This window comes from Carica papaya, chromosome 9, assembly GCF_054855325.1.
Source record: "Carica papaya isolate Zhongbai chromosome 9, ASM5485532v1, whole genome shotgun sequence".
In the NCBI taxonomy this organism is placed as follows: domain Eukaryota; kingdom Viridiplantae; phylum Streptophyta; class Magnoliopsida; order Brassicales; family Caricaceae; genus Carica; species Carica papaya.
In genome coordinates, this window is record NC_142317.1 from 6783521 (window position 1) to 6803974 (window position 20454).

The following is a 20454-nucleotide window of genomic DNA, read 5'->3' on the forward strand; positions in this document are numbered from 1 at the left end:
GCAGTTCGATGAGTTTCTAGCAGTCGTTAAACAAACTGTTCACTGCCACTATTTTATATAGATGGACTTGTTCAGCAGATTGCTGCACAGCTAAATTTGCACAAGCACCGAAGATCACAAAATTTCCAGTTTTTTGGCTGACCCATTTGGTGGAGGATTTTAAATATATTTTCCGTTCCTAACAGTTTTAAATATATTTATTTTATTTTGTTAAAATTAACCAAAGTAGCATGGTGAAAGCTATCTTCTCAAAAATTTAATGGCATGGTAATTGATTTAACAAAGAAGATTACAAGGTGGGATTGTTATCAGATGATTAATGGAAACATGAATTCATATAAATGAGCACTTGTAAAACATAATTTTTTTTATCTAATTTTAAAATTTTGAGGATGAAGATTATTATAAGTGACAAGTGCAGTTTATTTGGTTATCTAATTTTAAAATTTTGAGGATGAAGATTATTATAAGTGACAAGTGCAGTTTATTTTAACCAAATAAACTGAACGAATAAATAAAATGTGAAGTTCTTAATTCTAAAGTCTGAATGGTAATTAACTAAAATTGAAAATGAATAAAAATATTTTGAGCCATTTACTCTCACAATATGCTGGGATCAGCTTTTTCGGAGTCTGAGGGAGTAAACTTTGTTGATGTTCCAAAACACTTTGAGATTGAATATAAAGTAGGTAAGATATTTGTACATAACATATCAAGTATTGAAGGAGAAAATAAGTTATTTCTTTTTTATTTTTAATTTTACATATTTACATTATTTCATTCACAAAACAATATATGTTAACTAGCAATTTTCAAATATTTTTTATCAACTTTAATTATATATTTCTATGAATAAAATAAACATTAAAAAATATTTTTATGTACCAAAATGGTTTTTAATAATAATATTTTTTTTTTCTTTGATGCTAAGAAAAGAAGAAAACCTGTTTGAAGTTATTAAGTGATTTGTAATCTATTACTTAATATGTGAGAATGAAATTTCATGGTTATAGAATTGAGTACACGATCAAAGTTAATATGTTTATGTATCAAATGACTAAAATTAAAAATATGATTAATTGGAAGCTGAGATCAAGTTTGAAACTTTCTTTGAGTTTTGAGGTGATACTAAACTTTTAATCTTAATAAAATATTAAAAATATTTATTTCTTAAATTTTATTCATTAATGTAAATTATTTTAAAGTAATGCAATATTTGTGAGATATTTGAATATATATAATAAAATAATTTCTGAAATAACTTAGTAGCCTGTGTTTCTTTATATTAAAATAATTAACGTATTATCAGTGTAATTTCTTTTAAGGATATCATATATATACGTCTGCGTGTGTGTATAATTACTTTCATACTTATTAAACGGAAAACCCTTTCTTCTTCACTATCCTTCCTCCTCCATCTACTTTCCCTCTTCGAGTTGCAGGGCTGTATCAAATCCCTTTCCTCGCCTGGTCGCACACCTTCACCCCAGTCTAACACCGCGGGGCAGTGCGTAGCAGCACGGCAAAGCTTCCCCCATTATTAGATCGGTTTTCACTGCCACTATCCCAAATTCTATCACCATTGGCAACTCCGACCAGCTGTTCATCTGAGCCAATTTAATTTATTATACGAGGTTTAATCTTCACCATAGAAATTTCTTTTTCTCTTGCTTTATTTTTATTCGTTAAGAGTTGTGTTTTCGTTTAAATGATTAATAAGCCACTTGAAAGGCAGAAAGCTCTTTTTTTTTTCAGTCTCATGCTCAATTTTATTCTTTTGATTGCTACTCGCTGCGCATTTTCTGTCAGCCGAGCTAGTGGATTCTTAAAATGCTTCAAATAGATTGCATTTGATCCAATGCTTATGTGTAGTCACCTTAGTTTAATGATACCAGTAAGATGAAAATACGTTTGTGCACATATATGTTGCAAATGGTGATTTTTGGAGTTTACTAGGGAACTGAGGATGTTACCAAGATGGACAAGAGCTGTTACTCGTCTCTCAAAGCTTGTGTCATTAAATGGCGTGGAATATCGGAAAGATGTCTATGCCATTTCTCGCCAAAGCTACGCAAAAACTGTTGCTACTTTGGCACCAGCTCCCCCTGATTCTGGTGAAAAGGAATTCGCGAGAAAGTCTCTGGTAAGAATGCATGATTAGCATTAATGCAAATATATACTTGTTACCCTTTTTTTTTTAAATTTAGGCTTGTTGATTGAATAATGTAGGTTGTGTGCTCCTGAAAACAGAACTAGTCAAGAGTTATCTCCATTGTGATTTAGATAGAGAAATTGTTTTTTCTTTGCCCGGGAAAAAAGTTTTCTACTTTTTACTGAAACTCTTTTGGTTCCCCCTGTCCAAGCTTTGTGCCGTACGTCTAAAAATTAGATTATATAGTAGATTAATTCATAAAGATTGTTTTTTTATTTAATTATTAGTTTAACTTGTCTTATAAAGTTATGATACCTATGTTGATGTCTTTCATTGATGTTTGCGCAAGGATATCCAATCTTGCTGAAACCTGAGTTCATATTTATTCAATGAGTAACATTTTTGCTGTTATTAAAAAAAAATATTCAATAGGTAAATTTGGATAGGTTGTTCTTGTCCAGACCTGGTTCATTAGCTTTGCCACCAGACTCCCCAGTCAGAGTTGAAGAACCCAAGTATGAAGGCTTCCGGTATTTCATGCTCAAGTTTATACTTTTTTATAGTAAACAAAGCAAGTCTATTCGAGGGGCTAATGTGATATACCGGCGAATCACTTCCCAAGTGGATAAACCTGCCATATATGAAGGTCAGTCCTTTATGGTGATTTTCTTAGTAACAGTTGCTTTCATGTTCTGGTCAGGAAGCTTTTCTGGTAAGATTTCTCATAGGTGATCGTCAAATGGTTTATTTCCTTTGTTCTATCTGAAGAGAACAGTTATCTTTTAACAGAAAGAAGGGTTATATTATGTTTTCCTGCATATCGAATATCTGCTGTTCTGTAGAATGGATGTCCTTAGAGTAACTCATTCTTGTAATTGTTTGTTTGCATAATTATGAAGTATGGACATGCTGAAAGAATGGATATCAGAATATTGTGTATAAAGTTTCTGGGAAGTTTTGCTGCATCAAGGAAAGGCTAAGTTGAAGTAAAAAAAAAAAAGAGAGATGGATCTTTTTTAGTATCAAGAACAAAAAAGAGAGATGAATTTTTTGTAGCATCCCTTTGGTGATCAATGGAATGCTAGTGACCGTATCCTAGAATCAAAAACTGGTATCGGTAACTGAAAAAATTTGAAAAAACTCCATAGTGAGACAATGATATTGATCAATGCCAGTAGTTCTATTCAAAGTCTTCTGGCAATTAAGGCCAATTTAATATGAAAAAAAAAATTAGTGAGTACCGGCTGGATGTATTCAAATGCGGTTGGTTAGAAGCTGGCTGCAGTTGAGGCGTGGCTGAGCACAAAGAGTGGCTGCTGTCGAAGCACGGCTGAATGGGATGCTGCTCGGCAGAGGTGCTGCCGGATAGAGGCGTGACTTGGGGCGTCTGTTTGGGGCTGGCGCAGCAGGGGCAGCTGTGCAGGTTTGCAGCACGGCTGGAACAGGCACAGCAGGATGGCAGGCACGGCTGAAACAGTTGACTGGAAAGCTGAGCAGAAGGTGGTGTGGCTGGAAGATTCTGGTCACGCAGTTGGGGTGTGACTGAGCTGCTGCTGATGCTGGTGATGGATGCCGGTTTTGTTTGCTGGTGTTCGGCTTTGTGGTGGCCAGCTATGAAGGCTGACCCCTTTGTGTTTTGTGTCTTATTTCAGCAATGAAGACCGATTATGGTTTGTGAAAAAGGCATAGAGTTTTTCCCTAAAACTCTGATACTATATCAATAATAGGGTGTATTTTACTGAACAATATATCCCTATATGCAAAAGTAATATGAAATAAGAAAGGAAAGCACAATCACTTACAAAAGGGTGTATCTTATCCTCATACCTTTTAACCTAGTTTAGCTCTAATCATACATAAAGCACATTCTTTAACAAAATTAAAATTGCGGTGATAGATCGTCAAGTGTTGTCTCATAAAGAAAAGCCAAAAAGTTATTTGTCAAGATTAAATCACAAGAGATGTTATGTAATTTAAGATAAGTTAAAATTGATTAAATGGTTGTAATAGATGGATGTTATGTACCATGAAGAAGGTATGCTCTTTTGTAGGGATCTGAAATCACAAGTCGTGAAACCTTTACTACTACAATGGGTGAAATGTGACTGTTTTGTGTTGCAGTGTTCAACCTGGAGAAGACCTTTAAAATGACATTTTCGCTACTTGTGCTTCATATGTGGCTTTGTTTGCGCCGCATGAAAGAAGAAGGAAAGGAGGGTGTTGAACTTGGGCAGTACCTGTATGAAATCTACAATCATGATGTGGAGCTGAGAGTGTCTAAAGCTGGGGTTTGTGATTACTTCTGCTGTCAATTCTCATATAATTTGCTCCTGAAATTTTATATTTTTCCCCTTACTGTGTCCCAAGTGTTAATTTCTAGGAACCTTAACCAAGATTCACTTCAAGTAAATGTATTTTTTTTTATAAAAATCTTATCAAACATATATAATGACTGCTGAGCTGGCTTATTATTTTGGAAAAGAACAAGTTGTCGGTCAGAGGTTATATGTTTATGTCTATTAGCTAAAGAAACAAAAACCTTGGCATTTGGGACTTGTCAAACCTTGCAAAATAAGAAGCAAATGAAATGAAAAGATTTAACTCATTTCTCGGCAGTTTTTTCTTTTGGTTCCTTGTATGATTTGAAGACAGAGTACAAGAAGGAAGCTATCTCATTTTTATTTACCCTTTCCCTTTCTTGACTGTATGAGATGTTTCCTATTTCTCAGTTGATCATCTTCGTTGCAGCTAGTGGTGTTTTCACTTAACGGGGTTAGGAATCTGTGGAGGCATTTTCATTTTTAGGGCATCAACTTAAAGCTTTACTTTTTCATTGTTGACATTATACTCAATTCTTTCATTGAATAGTTTCACTTATAGAAATATTGCTTTTCATCTTTGCGAGGCCAGGTCAACTTACTGCTAACAAAATGGATGAAGGAACTGGAGAAGATATTCTATGGAAACATTGTTGCATATGATGCTGCCTTGCTTCCAGAGGCTAAACGAGATAAGCTACAAAATGTATTATGGAGGTAAGCCCTCTTATAGATGTAGGTGAAGACATTGCTTTATAATGAGTGACTATCATTGAGTATTAAACTCATCCAATTTAATTGACTGTTACCAACAACAATATTATTGTTACAAACACAATAATTGGGATTCATGTGTTGCAGGAATGTCTTTTCTGATGATGGAACATCAAAGCCTGATGATGCTGCATTGCAGGCAGTGCAGGCATGTCCTGTCTCCCCGATGCTCCTTTATTTTATTTTCGCTTTCTCAATCTTTTGTCTGCCATCTAGGAGCAAGGTGATAGTTCTGTTGAAGAACAATGAAGACATGATCGCTTTACGTATTTTTCTTTTCATGATAGATTGATTGAATTAATTAGACCAAAGAAAAAAGAAATTAGATCTCAATATATTATATGGCGCAATCAGAATTGCCTCCAGAATAGTAATTGTCTCAAAGAATAAAGCATATGCTTCTTTTACCTTGCAATTAGATGACCCTATGGCCTTTTAAATGAGATGCATATACTTAATTACCTTTCAGCCTAGATGATCCTAACTTTAAGATAACAGTCTAAATGACCTTTTGACCTTTTGAATCAGTCTAGGATTATATCTAATTCTGAAGACAAAGGGAAAAGCATTTTGAAATGAATTACTAAAAGGGAAGTTTAAAATTTGGATCCCTTTTGCTTTGGTTCATCTCTTGAAACAATTGGCAAGATAAGGTGAACTGAGTTTGAAACTTCAGCAACATCCATATATTCTATTGGAGAATTTGCTACCCAAAGAAAATTGTGCTTTTGAGGAACAGGCTGTAAAGAGTTTTTCTATTTTCCCCTGGGTTGATATTTCCATGTTTAGCAAGTAAATTGTTACCTTGCTAGAGAATGGTCTATTAACATAGTTTAGATTTGCAAAGAGCTAGAGCTATTGTTAAGCATCAGCATGCGTGTCACTGGCACAAATGAAGTTTGAAAGGCAGAAGACATTTTTATTCTCTCATTATTATACTATAGGCAGTACGGCTATAACCTCTCTCCTTTTCTTCTCTTCTGTTGTTGAATATCTTAGCCTTTGGCTCAAAGATCACAAACAATCTTGAATAATGAGCTAGTTGACTTTGTTGAAATTTTGGTCTTCTTTGCAATTGTTTTTGTGCATGGGCAGCACTTGCTTGGCCCCTTGAATGTATAAGTTTTTTGTTCTTCTCGTTACCATTTTCTTTTCTAACTCGTCAAAGCGCCTTTCAATTGATTGTATGTGCAGGCAATGGCAAGGTACATTCGCCGGGAGATTACTTGTCTGTCTCTAACAGGTGCTACACTGTTTGCCCTCTCTCTTTAGGTTGAAGTCCTAGGTTGAGTTTGGTTTAAATCTGAATTATATGGATTAAGAACGGGATACAATATAAATAAGATAAACATTTGAGCAAAAGTAATATTATAATTTCAGCTCAGTTCTATCTCCAATCGAAGTTAGGTATTTTTGGTGTTTGTTTGATTGACAATTGAGAATTCCAATTCATTATTATGGAATTGAAGATACAGGTAAAGCATTATGAACTGAATAGAAATATAATAGATTGAACCAAATATAATGTAGTTGTTTTACCTCATCTTTGAATATTGAACTTGGGATTTATGATGTTGATTGAAATGCTACCTCAAACCATATTATCCAACCCTTGTGTCTGCTGCCATCTGTAGTATTCCACATTCTTAACAAAGTTATATGCCTATGAACAGATAAAGAAACCGTGTTTTCTGGGAATTTCATGTTCACTTCATTGGAGAATATGTCATCTAATTCTCTGAGAAGATGAAATAGAAGATCCCTGCAGGGTGTAATTAAGTAGTCTGTTGTTAATGCGGAGGATGGCAATAAGCGGAAAAGGAGACAAATGAAGTTATAACCAATTGCATATCACGAAGCTAGCAGATCATTCTTGGAGTAACTCTGTTACTTCTTATTTATTTGATTTTGTAGAAAAATAATTCACATAAATAGCTCTGAAGAATTTATGCTATGTTTTTTAATTTCTTTAAAATGAAGGAAGTACAAAGCAGAATATAGAAATGCAATATAGCAGACTTTGAATTTTGTATTGTTTGGTTGGTAACTAGGGTGAGAAGAGAAGAGTGCACTTGTGATCTCTTGAAGCATGGATGCAAGTTTCTGCATGTCTTTTTTGGTTTAACAACACGGTGCTTGATTGAGTTATGTAATTTGTTTAATAAGCAGGAAAGCTGCTGACTAGATGAGCTCCTTATATTTCTCTTTTGTTATTCTTTTTAATCTTAATATTGATGCTTTCTAGAACTTATAAATTAAAAAAGAATAAATTGATATAAAGAGTAAATTTTTGAACTAATAATATAAGAAACAAATTTTAGAATATTGATTTTATTTCAAACATATAATTATTAAATGAGGTTGATCATTGAATTGATGGTTTAAAAATGTACTCAAATTTCATAGTTGTAAAGTACATTTAAAAAAAAAAAAAAAAAAAAGAAGAAATTAAAGAGTCCCTCATCATTATTTGAATTGACCAATTTAAAGTGAACTAGTTGGTTGGTTTTGAGATCACTTGTGATTTATTTTTATTTTTGTTTATTATATTTATCAAATTAGTCAGTCAGACTGAAAATATACAAAGATAATTATTAAATAAATAAATGTTCCTTCTAATTTATTTCTGTTTAAAAAGGTAAAGTATGATTGGAAAATAAAAATATTTAAGTTAAAAAGTAAATTTTATTTTTAATATTTAATAAACGTAAAATTAAAATTAAATATTAGCTTTATTGCAGCAGCTGAAATAAATATATTAAATACTTACATATCTAAATTACTTTGATATTTTTAAAATATAATAGTACTTTATTAGTACTTTTATATTAAAATTATATATATCCTAAAATTTAAATAGTAATGATTTAAATTAATACACATTTATATAAAATAGAAAACAAGTTTATAATAAGCATTTTAAAGATAATTTAAATTATTAAATAAAAACTTAAAGAATTTTTTACTATTTAAATAATTTTATTAATCAATTTTTTAATTATATACTTATTTTGGTTCAATGTTTATTATTAATTCTACAATATAATTTCGCCGAGGGTAAAACAAGATTTTGATGTAATTTATTTACCACCTGTTAAAACTTTTGCAAGCCAAAGAGGCTAATGAGAAGATGAGAAGGACGTTTAAGCAACAGACGGAAAATTCTCTCATCAAGAATGCTCCTGTCTGGGTGCTTAGGCTGAAACTCGTATATTATACTGGTCGGGTCTGAGAATCTACAGAGATAACCTTTTCTCTATCTGTCTCTGGTTGTGGCGGCTGCTGCAAGCTGCATTATCATTTTGTAAAACAAAAAAAACAAAAAAAAAAAAGATGAAGGCTTTTGCATAGCCTACGCTCTTCTTTACACTATTTATCACCACCAACAATGACCTTCTCCATCAAATTTGGACTTCCTCTATCAACCAAATTCCCGCCCTATTTTCCCAACCACAAAGTAAATCTCTCTCTCTCTCTCTCTCTCTCTGTACGATTATTTAAGCTTTGTTATGATTTTTTCCTTTCAAACATGTCTTCTAATGCCATATTTTGTTTGTTTTTCTTTGGTTTCTGGACAGGAAAGAAGTTCAAATGTTACTCTACCGTCTCAAGTTATCCACAAATCAACTGGAGTAGTCACAGCTCAGCTTCCCTTTCTTGCACACGCTGAAACTTCCGACAAGTCTCAAATTCAATCCGTAATTGATCTCCTACGCGACTTCGCAGACAAAGGGTATGCCAAACAGGTGCAAGCGCTTCATGGGCTTGTGTTAAAATCCAATTTTTCTGATCAAGACTTGGTGGTACTTTTGAATCATGTGGCCCATATGTACTCGAAATGCTCAGATTTTGACTCTGCTAGGCGAGTTTTTGATAAAATGTCGCAGAGGAACATATTTTCTTGGACTGTCATGATTGCTGGATCAACAGAGAATGGATTTTACCTTGATGGGTTTGACTACATTGTTCAGATGTTAAATCATGGAATTTTACCGGATAAATTTGCCTATTCTGCGGTTTTACAGACATGTATTGGTTTAGATTGTGTTGAATTGGGCCAAATGGTGCATTCCCAAATTGTTATTAGAGGCTTTACATCTCAAACGTTTGTTGCTACGTCTCTTCTTAATATGTACTCAAAGTTAGGAAGGAGCAGCGATTCGTATAAAGTATTTAACACCATGGCAGAACATAACGAAGTTTCTTGGAATGCTATGATATCGGGTTTTACAATGAACGGTCTTCACTTAGAAGCATACAATCATTTTGTTAGGATGAAGAATGAAGGAGTTAAACCGAATGTATACACGCTCATCAGTGTCTCGAAAGCAGTTGGACAATTAAGTGATGTCTATAAGGTTAGAGAGGTTCAAGATGTTGTATCTGAATTGGGCATGGAGTCTAATGTTCTTCTGGGAACTGCTTTAATCGATATGTACTCAAAATGTGGACTTTTGGATGATGCATGGTCTGTTTTTGATGCAAATTTCTTCTGTTGCAGACTGAACACACCATGGAATGCAATGATTTCAGGCTATTCACAGCACAGGTATGCCAAAGAAGCTGTGGAACTCTACAAAAGAATGTGCCAAAAGGATATCAAACCAGATATATACACTTACTGTAGTGTATTCAATGCAGTTGCTGCTTTGAAATGTCTACACTTTGTCAAGGAAGTTCATGGGATGATCGTAAAAAATGGACAAATTATGACAGTCATAAGTGTTTGCAATGCAATTGCTGATGCTTATGCTAAATGTGGCTCTCTCAAAGATGTAAAGCAGCTTTTTGACAGGATGGAGGAGCGAGATATGATCTCTTGGACAACCCTGGTGACTGCTTATTCCCAGTGTGGTGAATGGGACGAAGCACTGGCTATTTTCTCACTGATGAGGGAAGATGGCTTTCAACCGAATCAATTTACCTTTTCCAGTGTTCTTGTATCGTGTGCTAGCCTTTGTTTTCTTGAATATGGTCAGCAAGTCCATGGACTTATATTCAAGGCTGGCTTTGAGAGTGACAAATGCATAGAGAGTGCTTTGCTTGACATGTATGCCAAATGTGGCTGTATAATTGAGGCAGAAAGGGTTTTTGATAAATGTGATGACCCAGATACAATTTCATGGACAGCTATAATATCAGGCTGTGCTCAAAATGGTATGATAAAGGATGCTCTTCAACTTTTTACAAAAATGGAGTTACAAGGATTGAAACCCAATGCTGTTACCCTATTGTGTGTTCTGTTTGCTTGCAGCCATGGAGGAATGGTAGACGAAGGCCTATATTATTTTCAACTGATGGAGGAAAAATATGGTCTCGTGCCACAGATGGAACATTTTGCTTGTATTGTTGATCTCCTGGGTCGTGTGGGGCGGTTGGACGAAGCATTGGAATTTATAAGGAAGATGCGCATTGAACCAAATGAAATGGTTTGGCAAGCACTGCTGGCGGCATGTAGAGTTCATGGAAATCTTGAGATGGCAGAGATTGCTGCTCAGAAGATCCTTTCCATCAATCCGGAGTACTCGTCTACCTATGTTCTTCTGTCCAATACATACAAAGAGACGGGGAGTTTTGAAGATGGACTTATTTTCTGGGATGTAATGAAAGAGCGTGGTGTTAGAAAGGAACCTGGATATAGCTGGATTTATGTCAAAGGTAAACTCCATAAATTCTATTCAGGAGATCAACGACATCCTCAAAATGATGACATATACTTGAAGTTGGAAGAGTTAAGGGACAATGTGAAGTCCATGGATTATGTACCCTACTTTTGTCTTGAGACCTGACTTAGGCTGTAGAGCAATAACTGAGGAGTACAAGTAATGGAATCTCAAAAGAGAATGAGTGACTATATTTATCTCATGCACAGTACGATTTCAACAAACTTCTTTACTAGAAAGAATGATAAATTCCATTCGGGGATGTTGGAGAGATATCCAAGAACAACTAGTGGAAAGTCACAAGTAGTTTGGATTATATACCTGCAGCATATACACAATATCAAATTCAATAATAGTCTGCTTGAATAAATCGATAAGATCTCATGTCCAAATACAGAGAGCAGAAGGGAAAAGTTTTTAAGAGCTATGGTATGGTTGCCATCTTGAACTGAGGAAGCTGATGATCTCCAAAATTTTGTTATAGCTCCTGAATGGACTATATCTCGAGCAGGTAAATGATAGCAAGAATATTTCTTTTATATTCTTTACCGTTTGGACTGTGTTGTATGTATATTGTGTTGAAATGAGCTAGCAAAAACAATTCAAGACATGGAACAGTCTAAACTACAATTATTTTCTAAATAATTTTCTGTGACCGCCCTTTTGGTCCTGAAAGTGGATTAATTTTACTATCTTGAATTCCTTGTGTTTACTAGTTCCTGGCTTCATTAAGTTGATTAAAATGCTTACTTTCTATGAATCTAGTTGGTCTGATTGTTCGGGTTTTAATGTCACATTAGTGCTCAAGTTGTAATCCTGTCACACAGATTTTACGGTTAAAATGTCGGGATGAGAAATGTAATCCTTTCTAATTGCTATTTCTATTTGTAATGAGCTTGTAAGGAAATGAGTTTTATAAAGAACTTCGAACTCAATTTGAAACTCAATCAACTGAAATGAAGCAGTAGTTTGACCGAGCTAGCCCCTAAAATATATTGCTGAGCAAGTTTGGTTGAGGAGACAAATATTGTTAATTTGTGTTGGTTGTTTAAAAGGTCAAAGCTCAAGCTTACTCCAGAATCAACTTAAGTATCTTGCTGCATAATCTTTGTGCAGAAGAGTTTAGCATGGTAAAGAAATAGAGGGTCTTAAAAATACTCTCCTCCTTTCCTCCCAAAAGAACAAAGCCATTAATAAAAAAAAAGGAGATAATTATATAACTTCTACCAAAAGTTTGACCATGTTTCCCAGAGCAAAAAGAAGCAAAAGAACACCAAAAGTCTCCTCAATTTCTTGCCAACCATCTTTATCAGCTGAAACCATCGCCAACAATGATGATCTATTGAACCAAATCCTTGTTTGCCTGCCAACCAAATCCCTTCTCAGGTTTAAATGTGTCTCCAAACACTGGTTCTCTATCATCTCCAATCCTGACTTCTCTCTGCAACTTAATCGAAAGTCTCAATCCATCTTCGGCCTCTTCTTACTGCATAGTGATCGTTTTTTTCCATCTTTGACCAAACCCGACTATGAATTTGTCCGTTTAGAAGCCAGGTGTTCTCATCCTCCCTTTCGGTCCCTCACTTTCGCAGATCACCCTTCGGATATATGTATCCTCCAATCTTGCAACGGCCTGTTACTTTGTTGCTGCTCCTGCAAAAATCAGCCTGAGCCAAACTATTATCTATCCTCCAATCTTGCAACGGCCTGTTACTTTGTTGCTGCTCCTGCAAAAATCAGCCTGAGCCAAACTATTATGTTTATAATCCTGCAACTAAACAGCACACTGTACTTCCTCCATGTGCTAGCAGTTCTGCTCACATTCTTGATGTTTGTTTGGCTTTTGACCCTTCAAAGTCACTCACTACAAGCTTATGTGTCAAGGCTTCTAATACTTCCATCAACCACTTTCAGATTGAGGTTTACTCCTCGAGAACAGGGCCCTGGTGAGCTTCTGGTGCTCCTTTCGCTCTGCCATTTGATATACAGTTCAAGAATGCAGTGTTCTGGAATGGTGCTGTTCATTGGATTGGTGATTGGAGTGATTCTGTGTCCTTCGATGTTGACAACGAGCAAATTCGAGTAATGCCAATTCCTTTAATCCCAGAAGAATGGAGTGAGAGAAGGTTCAGGTATTGCTAGATATTCCTGGTTTATGTCATGACTTTTCTCAAAGGAGTAGAAGCGGAGCCTTTTTTGGTGTAAATCCTTTGACTCCATTGTGTTTGATTATTTGCTTGCTCGGTTTATCTTATTTGGGTAAAACAGGTACTTTGGAGAATCCCGGGGCCATCTGCATCTTGTCGAAATCTATGGTTCCCTCACTATCCAGTTTTGTGTCTATGAAATGGAGAGAGACTACTCTGGATGGTTCCCGAAATACCAGGTTGATTTATCTTCTGTTGTAGCTCCATATCCTGAGATGAGGATGAAAAGACTAAATCCAATGCACCTGCATTACTATTCATTTTCAATACTGTGTATTGTGGAGGAAGAAGATGATGAGAAATCATATCTGGTGCTGCACATACCTAAGAAGGTTATACGGTACAACTTCAAGGACAGGAGTTTCAAGATGCTTCATGATTTTTGTCCACCTCAAAGTTCAATATCTAAGGATCCAAATTCTTTACAGTTCCAATGTTTTGATGCTTATCAATTCATACCTGCCCTAGCTTGTGTTTGATTCTATTTTTTCTTAGAAAATTGATTTGGTTCATCAATTTATCATCCTGAGTGTTTTTGGTTTGAGGTTTTGAAATTTCAAGTAAAAGTTTTATCATTCGAGCCCCTGTTGAGCAAAAAAGCTTTCCGTATGCATTCTGATTCGGTTTCAATATGGGACTGTGACTCAAACAGATCAAACATTTTACAGCGAGTAGGAACATGCCAAAGAAGGATTGAACAGATCAAACGTTTTACAGCCAGTAAGAACATGTTGAAGAAGGATTGACCATGCTGGTAAGCCATAAGTAGAGAGTACAGAAATCATTAAACTAAATATCCACCAAATTAATTCAATACCTACGCACCACTGCTCCCCCGTTACTAATCATCTAAAATGCATTTATAAACAAATCTACTCACATTTCAGCGAGAGCAAACTGGAAAATTAGCTTTAAGAACACTATTTAATCAACCTAAAAGAACTTTCTCATACCCGCAAACAATTAGTTATGACCGTCTCAGTAAGTAAAAGGAAAATAATCTTTGAGTTTATTTATCAATTAGTCCTGCATCTTTTATAATTCAACTGATCAAATCTACCATTGCCTAGTTTGATACAATACCAAGTTGCTGCAAATTTTTTTTATAATCTAACAAAACAAAATCAAGAATTCTACTTTGCTAGTTGGATGACAAAAATGCAAAAAGTTTTTTTATGATCAAGTCTTCTCATATACACTGCTATACTCAAAGTTTTATTTTTTTTTTGGGTCACTATTTGCATTACAACCAAAACAGACCCATTTGATTTTGACATGTAGAAAAAGTTGGCTTTGAAGCAATCAAGCAAAATGTTCTGCTACCAACCAACACCTATTCCCGATCTCTTCAAGTTTCCTGCGAACTTGCTTAATGTGGGGTCTGAGAGAAGGAGAAGGAGAGCAACATGTCATTGCAAGCTGAAACAATTTCAAAATGCAATCTTCCATTACCGGATTCTCAAATTCGTCACTCTTATTGTTACTCAGCAGTATGTCTGGATGGTATAAATCCGAGACTCTATGACCTAGAACTGCATTTCTCATGAAGTTTGGGAGGTAGAAATCTTCATCAGGAGTTGGATTCTCATTAATTGGTTCCTTCCCTGACAGCAGTTCAAGCAAGATTACTCCAAGACTGTATATGTCAGTCTCTTCACTTACATCCTTCATTTTGATCAGCTCAGGAGCTTTGTAGCCCTCAGCTGCCATTGTTTCCAGCATTTCCTGTGCAGCTGTGGGATTCAAGAGGATATGCAATCCGAAATCGGATATACATGGCTCATGGTTTCGATCCAAAAATACATTTTTTGACTTGAGGTTCCCATGAATTATGGGCTTCTGCAATCCTGTATGAAGATGCTCTAGTCCTTTGGCTATGCCCATAGAGATCCTGTAAATGATTGTCCATTTATGCGACTCACCATTTCCATCTGCAAATCAAGAGACGAAATCCTTCTACTCAGAACTTACAAGTAGTAAAAGTAGAAATGTAAGAAAATTCTAGTTCTCATTCTTTTTAACTAGTTCATTTTCTGTGCAGCAACTGCAAGATGAAAATTGGCTGTCGCCATGTTCTTCTAGATAAAGAAATGGAAAGAAAAAGACAAAGGGTAGGTGCCGACAAAGACAGATTATGCAGTAAAAACAAATCGGTTATTGTTGACTATGTGCACTACAAGAGATCTAAATCTTGTAGTCCTGACAGAGAAGAAGATATATATATATATGCATATACAACTACATATATGCGTTATATATTTGGATACCTTGACAAAACAAATTCAGCCAAAAAGAAGATTTGAAAGAAACTAGCATTTAGAATTGGAAAAGAAGAAAACAAAATTAAATTAGAGAAAAGTTAACAGTAGAATTTCTCTCTTCATAAATTCTGCTAGCTGGGGTGCTTACAGGTTACAGCTCAGCCATCATTTATTTCATAACAAAAAAACAGAGGATCTCAAAAATCTAGAAAGCTGAAAGTTAAAAGAAAATCATATAAATTTATAATTATAAATGATTCTGTAGCAAAGGAAACTTAGCAGGCAATGTGAGAGATGAACCCAGATGATACAACTCAGAAAGTCATGAACTTTTTTGTCTTTGACCTCCATTACTTACTTTCTCCATCTTCATCAATTTCACCTAGCCTCAATATTACAGTAATTATTACTCTACTTTCTGTTCTGCCCATTAATGGATTCTCCCACTTTTTGTCAGGAAGAGAAAAGAAAACCAATCTAAAAACTAATGAGAGAAACTACCCAACAAATTTCTGTTTGATTCCTGAGAAAATGGTACAAGGAAAGTATACCATAAGAAAGGAAAAAGACAATTGAGAATCTTGAATTTCAAAGGAGAAAAGTTCAAGTTAGCCAGCAGCCCATAAAATGCATTTTTTTAGAGTTTTGTTTTTTTTTTAAAAAAAAAAAAAAGAAGGAAGAAGTCATTTTGGGTGGAACAACATTAGCTTCTTTTTCAACTTTCCTTCTTTCTAGAACACCAAACAGAAAAAGGAATCAGCAGTAACCAGAAAACAAACCTCTAATGAACTGAGCCAGATTTCCCCGCGAATAAAATGGATAAACAAGAAGCTTCTCTCCTCTTGAGCCTGCATAATAACCGAGAAGAGGCACCAAATTCGGATGCCTAGCGCTTCCCAGCAACTCAATCAACTCACCAAACTCTTCAACTCTTGCCGCACAAACAGGCCGCAAGAACCTGAGCAATTTCACACTGTTGCTCCTCTGCAACAACGCTTTGTACAAAGTCCCGTAGTTGGATTTCCCTATTACTTCACCAGGAGCATCAAGAATGTCACAGATTGTAAGGTCTTCACCTCCAAGGAAAGTAACCAGGTCCTCTTTTTCCGTGTCTTCTTCATGTTTCTGCTCTCTGTTTTCTATGTCGTACTCACCGTTTTGAACTTTCCTTCTGCGGTAGAAGAAGATGGTAGCGGCGAGAATGAGCAAGAAAATTGCAGGAGTCAGTATAAGAAGTAGTTTTAGCAAGTGGGTGTTTGTCATTTCATCAGACTTTGAACTTGTTTCAAAGATGAAGATCTGGGTGGAAACTTACAAGACTTGAAAATGGGAAATTCGGTTCATTTCTTTAACTCAGGTTCTCTGTTTTTTTCTGGTTTGCCAAGATGGTTACAGAAAACAAAAAGAAAAGGAAGAAGAAGAAGAAGATGGAGTTGAGATGGAGCATTGTGGGGAAGAAATTGGAAGGGGCCTCTAGATTTTTGGATTGGGAAAAGAGTTTGATGAAGAGATTTGAGAGAGACTGATGAAAGAAAATTACCAGATTTAGAATTGGAAAAAGCAGAGAGAAAATAAACATAAATGGTTTAGATTAATGGAGTTAAGACAGATCTAAGCTTGCGATTTGAGTTTTATTTGTGGAAAGCAGTCCCCACATGTCATTGCGAGTTATATTTGTAATTGATGCTTTTACTTACATCATAACAGGGATATTTCCAATATGCCAACTTATTTTCTCTTCATTATTATATGTTTTATTTATTCTCAATATCGTCTACTTTTTTCAAAAAAAAAAAAAAAAGAGGTTCTCTTTAATTTAAAATTAGTGAATGGAATATATCTTTGTTACTAATAAAAGGAAATCAAATTTATTAATTTTTAGATTATTGATTTAAAATTAATTTAATTTTAATTTTAGTAATTATCTTTAAAAATATATTTTACCCACCAAATAAACTATAAAGTCTACACTAAAATAAATTCAAAGTACATACATAATGAAATTGTACTTAACCTTAATTATTTTTGAATAAATATTGTAGGAGAAATTCATGAATATTGGCTTAATTATAACTAAATTATTAAATTTAATAAAGTTATGATGGGTTATATATGTTTGAATAAATATTGTAACTTAATCTAATAAATTTAAAACACACAAAAACTCCTCTATGAAAAACACATAAAATCCTAGAGTAAATTAAAGAATATTGACCAAAATTTAAAAGAAAAGTAGGAGAATTGCAGTCATGAATATTTTTAACCAAGCAAATTCTTTCTCTAATTTTGAATCAAAGTTTTTTTTTTTTTTTTTTTTATAAATTTTTGTAAGACTTGTGTTTTATTGTTTAAATTTTATCAAATATTAATTTATATTTTGATAATATTTTAACATTAACAATTAATTTATTTAATTTAATTGCAGTAATTACATTGTAAAAAAAAAAAAGAAAAAAGAAACCATAAACTCCTTCTTTTTAGGAACCATGGACTCCTTTTAATTAATTTTAAATAATGAAATTAGAATGTGTAAGATGTTGAAATGACAGTTCTTGACTTGGTCTCTATATGATTAGTCCAATACGTGATATTAATTCCAAGAATATGTCAAATATATCCTTTGGCCGCATCAATAACCAAACTAACCAACATCTGCCACTTGCCAACTGCCATTACATTTAATCATTGCGAAAATAACAATTTGTTACATCTATTATTTATTTTTCTCCAAATTAATTTTTATCTTTATTTTTATTCAAATTATTAACAGATAACACCATTAATTTAAATATTATTAATTAAATTTATTAACATGTGATATTTTTTTATTAATTTATTTATAAATTGAATATTATGTTATATTATATATTACTTTGACATTTAAAAAAAATTACATGTTGATTATGTTAAATTAATCTACAAATTTTTTAAAAAATATATATCTATTAAAATCTCTAAACCTTAATTTTCCTAAATTCTCAAAACATCTCCTACTTTGTTTTATTCTTCTTCTTCCCGTCCTCTTTTGAGTTGGCATAAAGTAAAAAAAAAAATACTGAACTGCAAATGAAAGATTCGAAACTATTATTATAAATTGCAAAAAACTCACTCGACTTGCTCTATCTAATTTACCAACTTATCAAACTTTCAATTGCATTAGAAAATAAGAGAAATTAGTGTGGACTCTACTAATAGCTTTTACTAAAAAAAAAAAAAATTATGGGGTTGACATATGTGCTCGAGGGTTGCCCCAAGCTACAGAACTAAAGATCGTACTTTTAGGGATGCCACTCTACAATTTGAATTGTATTATTATGACATAATGAGATTTTTATAGATGTCATCTTGTATATTACATGGGCAAAGATGCGAAGAGATTTATTAAGCAATACCTCACCAACAGTGGTAGAAATAACTAGTTCTAAGGATGAGGAAAAAAAACATGACTATGTTGAAATATTATATATGTATGTCTTTTGAAGGACTGCGAAAAGATGCACCAAATTTTGCTTCAATCTTATAAATTTTTAGTACTTAAGTTTCAATATAGTATCTAATATAATATTTAACTTATAGTCAGATCAATCGAATGGTGTCATGTGTCAATAAATTTGATACGTGTTACGTAAATTAACTATTTTAATAGTTAATCACAATGAGAATTAAATTGAAAGCTTTTTAAAAGTATAAAAATTAATTTGAATTATAATAGAAACAGAAACTAATTTGAATGAAAATAAATTACACAAAAACTAAATTATTATTTTAATTATTTAAACATCATCAACCATAAATATTTACCACTTGCCACACTCTTTAGCTAAGCATCATCAAAAATAAATTTTAATAAAATTTACTACTACATTACACTTAAATTTTAAATAATATAGGTTTAATATTTATATAAAAGACTAAAATTTTAGTACATTGCACTATTATCAAATAATATATTTTAAAATTATATCACGAAATAAGTAATTTTGATATGTAAAAATTGACTTGAGAATATTTTTATTACTATGTTTTTTAGAAGGTTATGACTACAAATCTTGAAAAAATTCTATGTAAAGGCCCAGAACTTAAAAGAAAATAAAGTCATTAATTAAATGCGAAAGCGAAATAATAAAATTTAGGGTTTATATTCCTTACACAATAATTTAGAATACCCAATAGGAGTACGAGAATGATCATTCTAAAAGAAATTACGAAAATAAAAAAAATAAACAAAAAGTCAATAACTAAGTATTCTAGAACGACCTTCACTAATTTTTGAAGGAAGTCCGGGTGGTGAACTATTCACAACCCTCTTGTTGATCAGGATCTGAGTCTTGGTCCTCTTGATTTGAAATAGTTAATGAAAGAGTGAGCTACACTAACCTGATAAAAATATCATACTACTCACCGATAAAGAAACTGAAAGTTGGTAAAAATCATAAAAATAACTAATGAAGTTCTTGATTTAAGTAAATTCATTTATCATAAGAAAAAATCATTTATTGCATATATTTACTATTACGAGATTTTTAAAATAGACTTATAGAGATACAATATTTCAAATAATATTTCAATCTCATTTTCAAGTGAGCAATAGCAACTACTTTTCTTTTTTATTTGTCTACTGATATCCCTAGGGGCCCATAAGAATGTCTCACTACATGTGAAACAATATTCAACATTGTCAACTAACTGGCCGTTTCTATACCCCGTCTGATATGAGTGCAAAAAATATTATTCCTCAATACCCCGTCCGGTATGATGGTGAATCTAAGCCATCCCTATACCCCGTCCGGTATGAGCGCAAAAAATGTCAATACTTGATACCCAATCCGGTATGAGGCAACGTTCATGGTAGGATTTTTTATGTACCCGGTCCGTCCACCATCTCTCAGGATATCCAGTGAGGCTACCATTCGTTAATTCACATGACTGATCAATTCTCTGTCTGCATATTAATTACCAATTTCACAAATTAACCGTAAATCACACAAGACAAGCAATATATATATCAAGAAAACACAATTGAATCAATTAAGCATTCCAGTACATCATCATGTATTTAAAACTGTAAATTCAACCATC

At 33.5% G+C, this 20454-nt stretch overlaps 4 protein-coding genes across 6 annotated transcripts; 3 read left to right on the forward strand and 1 right to left on the reverse strand.

Moving 5' to 3' along the window:
• The first annotated feature begins 1356 nt into the window (after positions 1-1356).
• On the forward strand, positions 1357-7452 carry LOC110820385 (ubiquinol-cytochrome C chaperone family protein). Of its 3 annotated transcripts, XM_088211509.1 has the most exons (8): positions 1357-1634; positions 1957-2143; positions 2585-2798; positions 4274-4440; positions 5063-5187; positions 5332-5392; positions 6439-6487; positions 6918-7452. In XM_088211509.1, exons 2-8 carry the CDS (start codon positions 1967-1969, stop codon positions 6992-6994), a joined length of 870 nt encoding a protein of 289 aa, XP_088067635.1. In that variant the 5' UTR covers positions 1357-1634; positions 1957-1966; the 3' UTR covers positions 6995-7452. The 3 variants fall into 3 exon arrangements, with proteins under 3 accessions (XP_088067635.1, XP_021905526.2, XP_088067636.1); XM_088211510.1 differs by lacking the exon at positions 1357-1634 and having other exon boundaries at positions 2004-2143; positions 2614-2798; XM_022049834.2 differs by lacking the exons at positions 5332-5392; positions 6439-6487; positions 6918-7452 and having other exon boundaries at positions 5063-5191.
• An 899-nt stretch (positions 7453-8351) lies between these two features.
• LOC110820407 (pentatricopeptide repeat-containing protein At2g33680-like) lies at positions 8352-11619 on the forward strand. Its single transcript, XM_022049857.2, has 2 exons — positions 8352-8701; positions 8823-11619. The coding sequence occupies exons 1-2, from the start codon at positions 8633-8635 to the stop codon at positions 11031-11033; spliced, it is 2280 nt and encodes a 759-aa protein (XP_021905549.1). The 5' UTR covers positions 8352-8632; the 3' UTR covers positions 11034-11619.
• Positions 11620-11749: 130 nt separating this feature from the next.
• Positions 11750-13658, forward strand: LOC110820386 (F-box family protein). The gene is made up of 3 exons (XM_088211609.1): positions 11750-12817; positions 12859-13039; positions 13176-13658. Exons 1-3 carry the CDS (start codon positions 12148-12150, stop codon positions 13591-13593), a joined length of 1269 nt encoding a protein of 422 aa, XP_088067735.1. The 5' UTR covers positions 11750-12147; the 3' UTR covers positions 13594-13658.
• Positions 13659-14264: 606 nt separating this feature from the next.
• LOC110820408 (putative kinase-like protein TMKL1) lies at positions 14265-17006 on the reverse strand. Its single transcript, XM_022049858.2, has 2 exons — positions 16155-17006; positions 14265-15045 (listed from the first exon to the last, which is right to left on the reverse strand). The coding sequence occupies exons 1-2, from the start codon at positions 16636-16638 to the stop codon at positions 14417-14419; spliced, it is 1113 nt and encodes a 370-aa protein (XP_021905550.1). The 5' UTR covers positions 16639-17006; the 3' UTR covers positions 14265-14416.
• Positions 17007-20454: the final 3448 nt, after the last annotated feature.

What these genes read in the sequence shown, in the direction of transcription:
- LOC110820385 (XM_088211509.1), top strand. Translation starts at nt 1,967, where the DNA reads ATGTTACCAAGATGGACAAGAGCTGTTACTCGTCTCTCAAAGCTTGTG. An exon ending in AATTCGCGAGAAAGTCTCTG is followed by an intron (nt 2,144 to 2,584) that starts GTAAGAATGCAT and finishes AATATTCAATAG; the next exon opens with GTAAATTTGGATAGGTTGTT. An exon ending in CTGCATTGCAGGCAGTGCAG is followed by an intron (nt 5,393 to 6,438) that starts GCATGTCCTGTC and finishes TTGTATGTGCAG; the next exon opens with GCAATGGCAAGGTACATTCG.
- LOC110820407 (XM_022049857.2), top strand. Translation starts at nt 8,633, where the DNA reads ATGACCTTCTCCATCAAATTTGGACTTCCTCTATCAACCAAATTCCCG. An exon ending in CCTATTTTCCCAACCACAAA is followed by an intron (nt 8,702 to 8,822) that starts GTAAATCTCTCT and finishes GTTTCTGGACAG; the next exon opens with GAAAGAAGTTCAAATGTTAC.
- LOC110820386 (XM_088211609.1), top strand. Translation starts at nt 12,148, where the DNA reads ATGTTTCCCAGAGCAAAAAGAAGCAAAAGAACACCAAAAGTCTCCTCA. An exon ending in AATACTTCCATCAACCACTT is followed by an intron (nt 12,818 to 12,858) that starts TCAGATTGAGGT and finishes GGCCCTGGTGAG; the next exon opens with CTTCTGGTGCTCCTTTCGCT. An exon ending in TGGAGTGAGAGAAGGTTCAG is followed by an intron (nt 13,040 to 13,175) that starts GTATTGCTAGAT and finishes TGGGTAAAACAG; the next exon opens with GTACTTTGGAGAATCCCGGG.
- LOC110820408 (XM_022049858.2), bottom strand. Translation starts at nt 16,638, where the DNA reads ATGACAAACACCCACTTGCTAAAACTACTTCTTATACTGACTCCTGCA. An exon ending in TCTGGCTCAGTTCATTAGAG is followed by an intron (nt 15,046 to 16,154) that starts GTTTGTTTTCTG and finishes CTTGATTTGCAG; the next exon opens with ATGGAAATGGTGAGTCGCAT.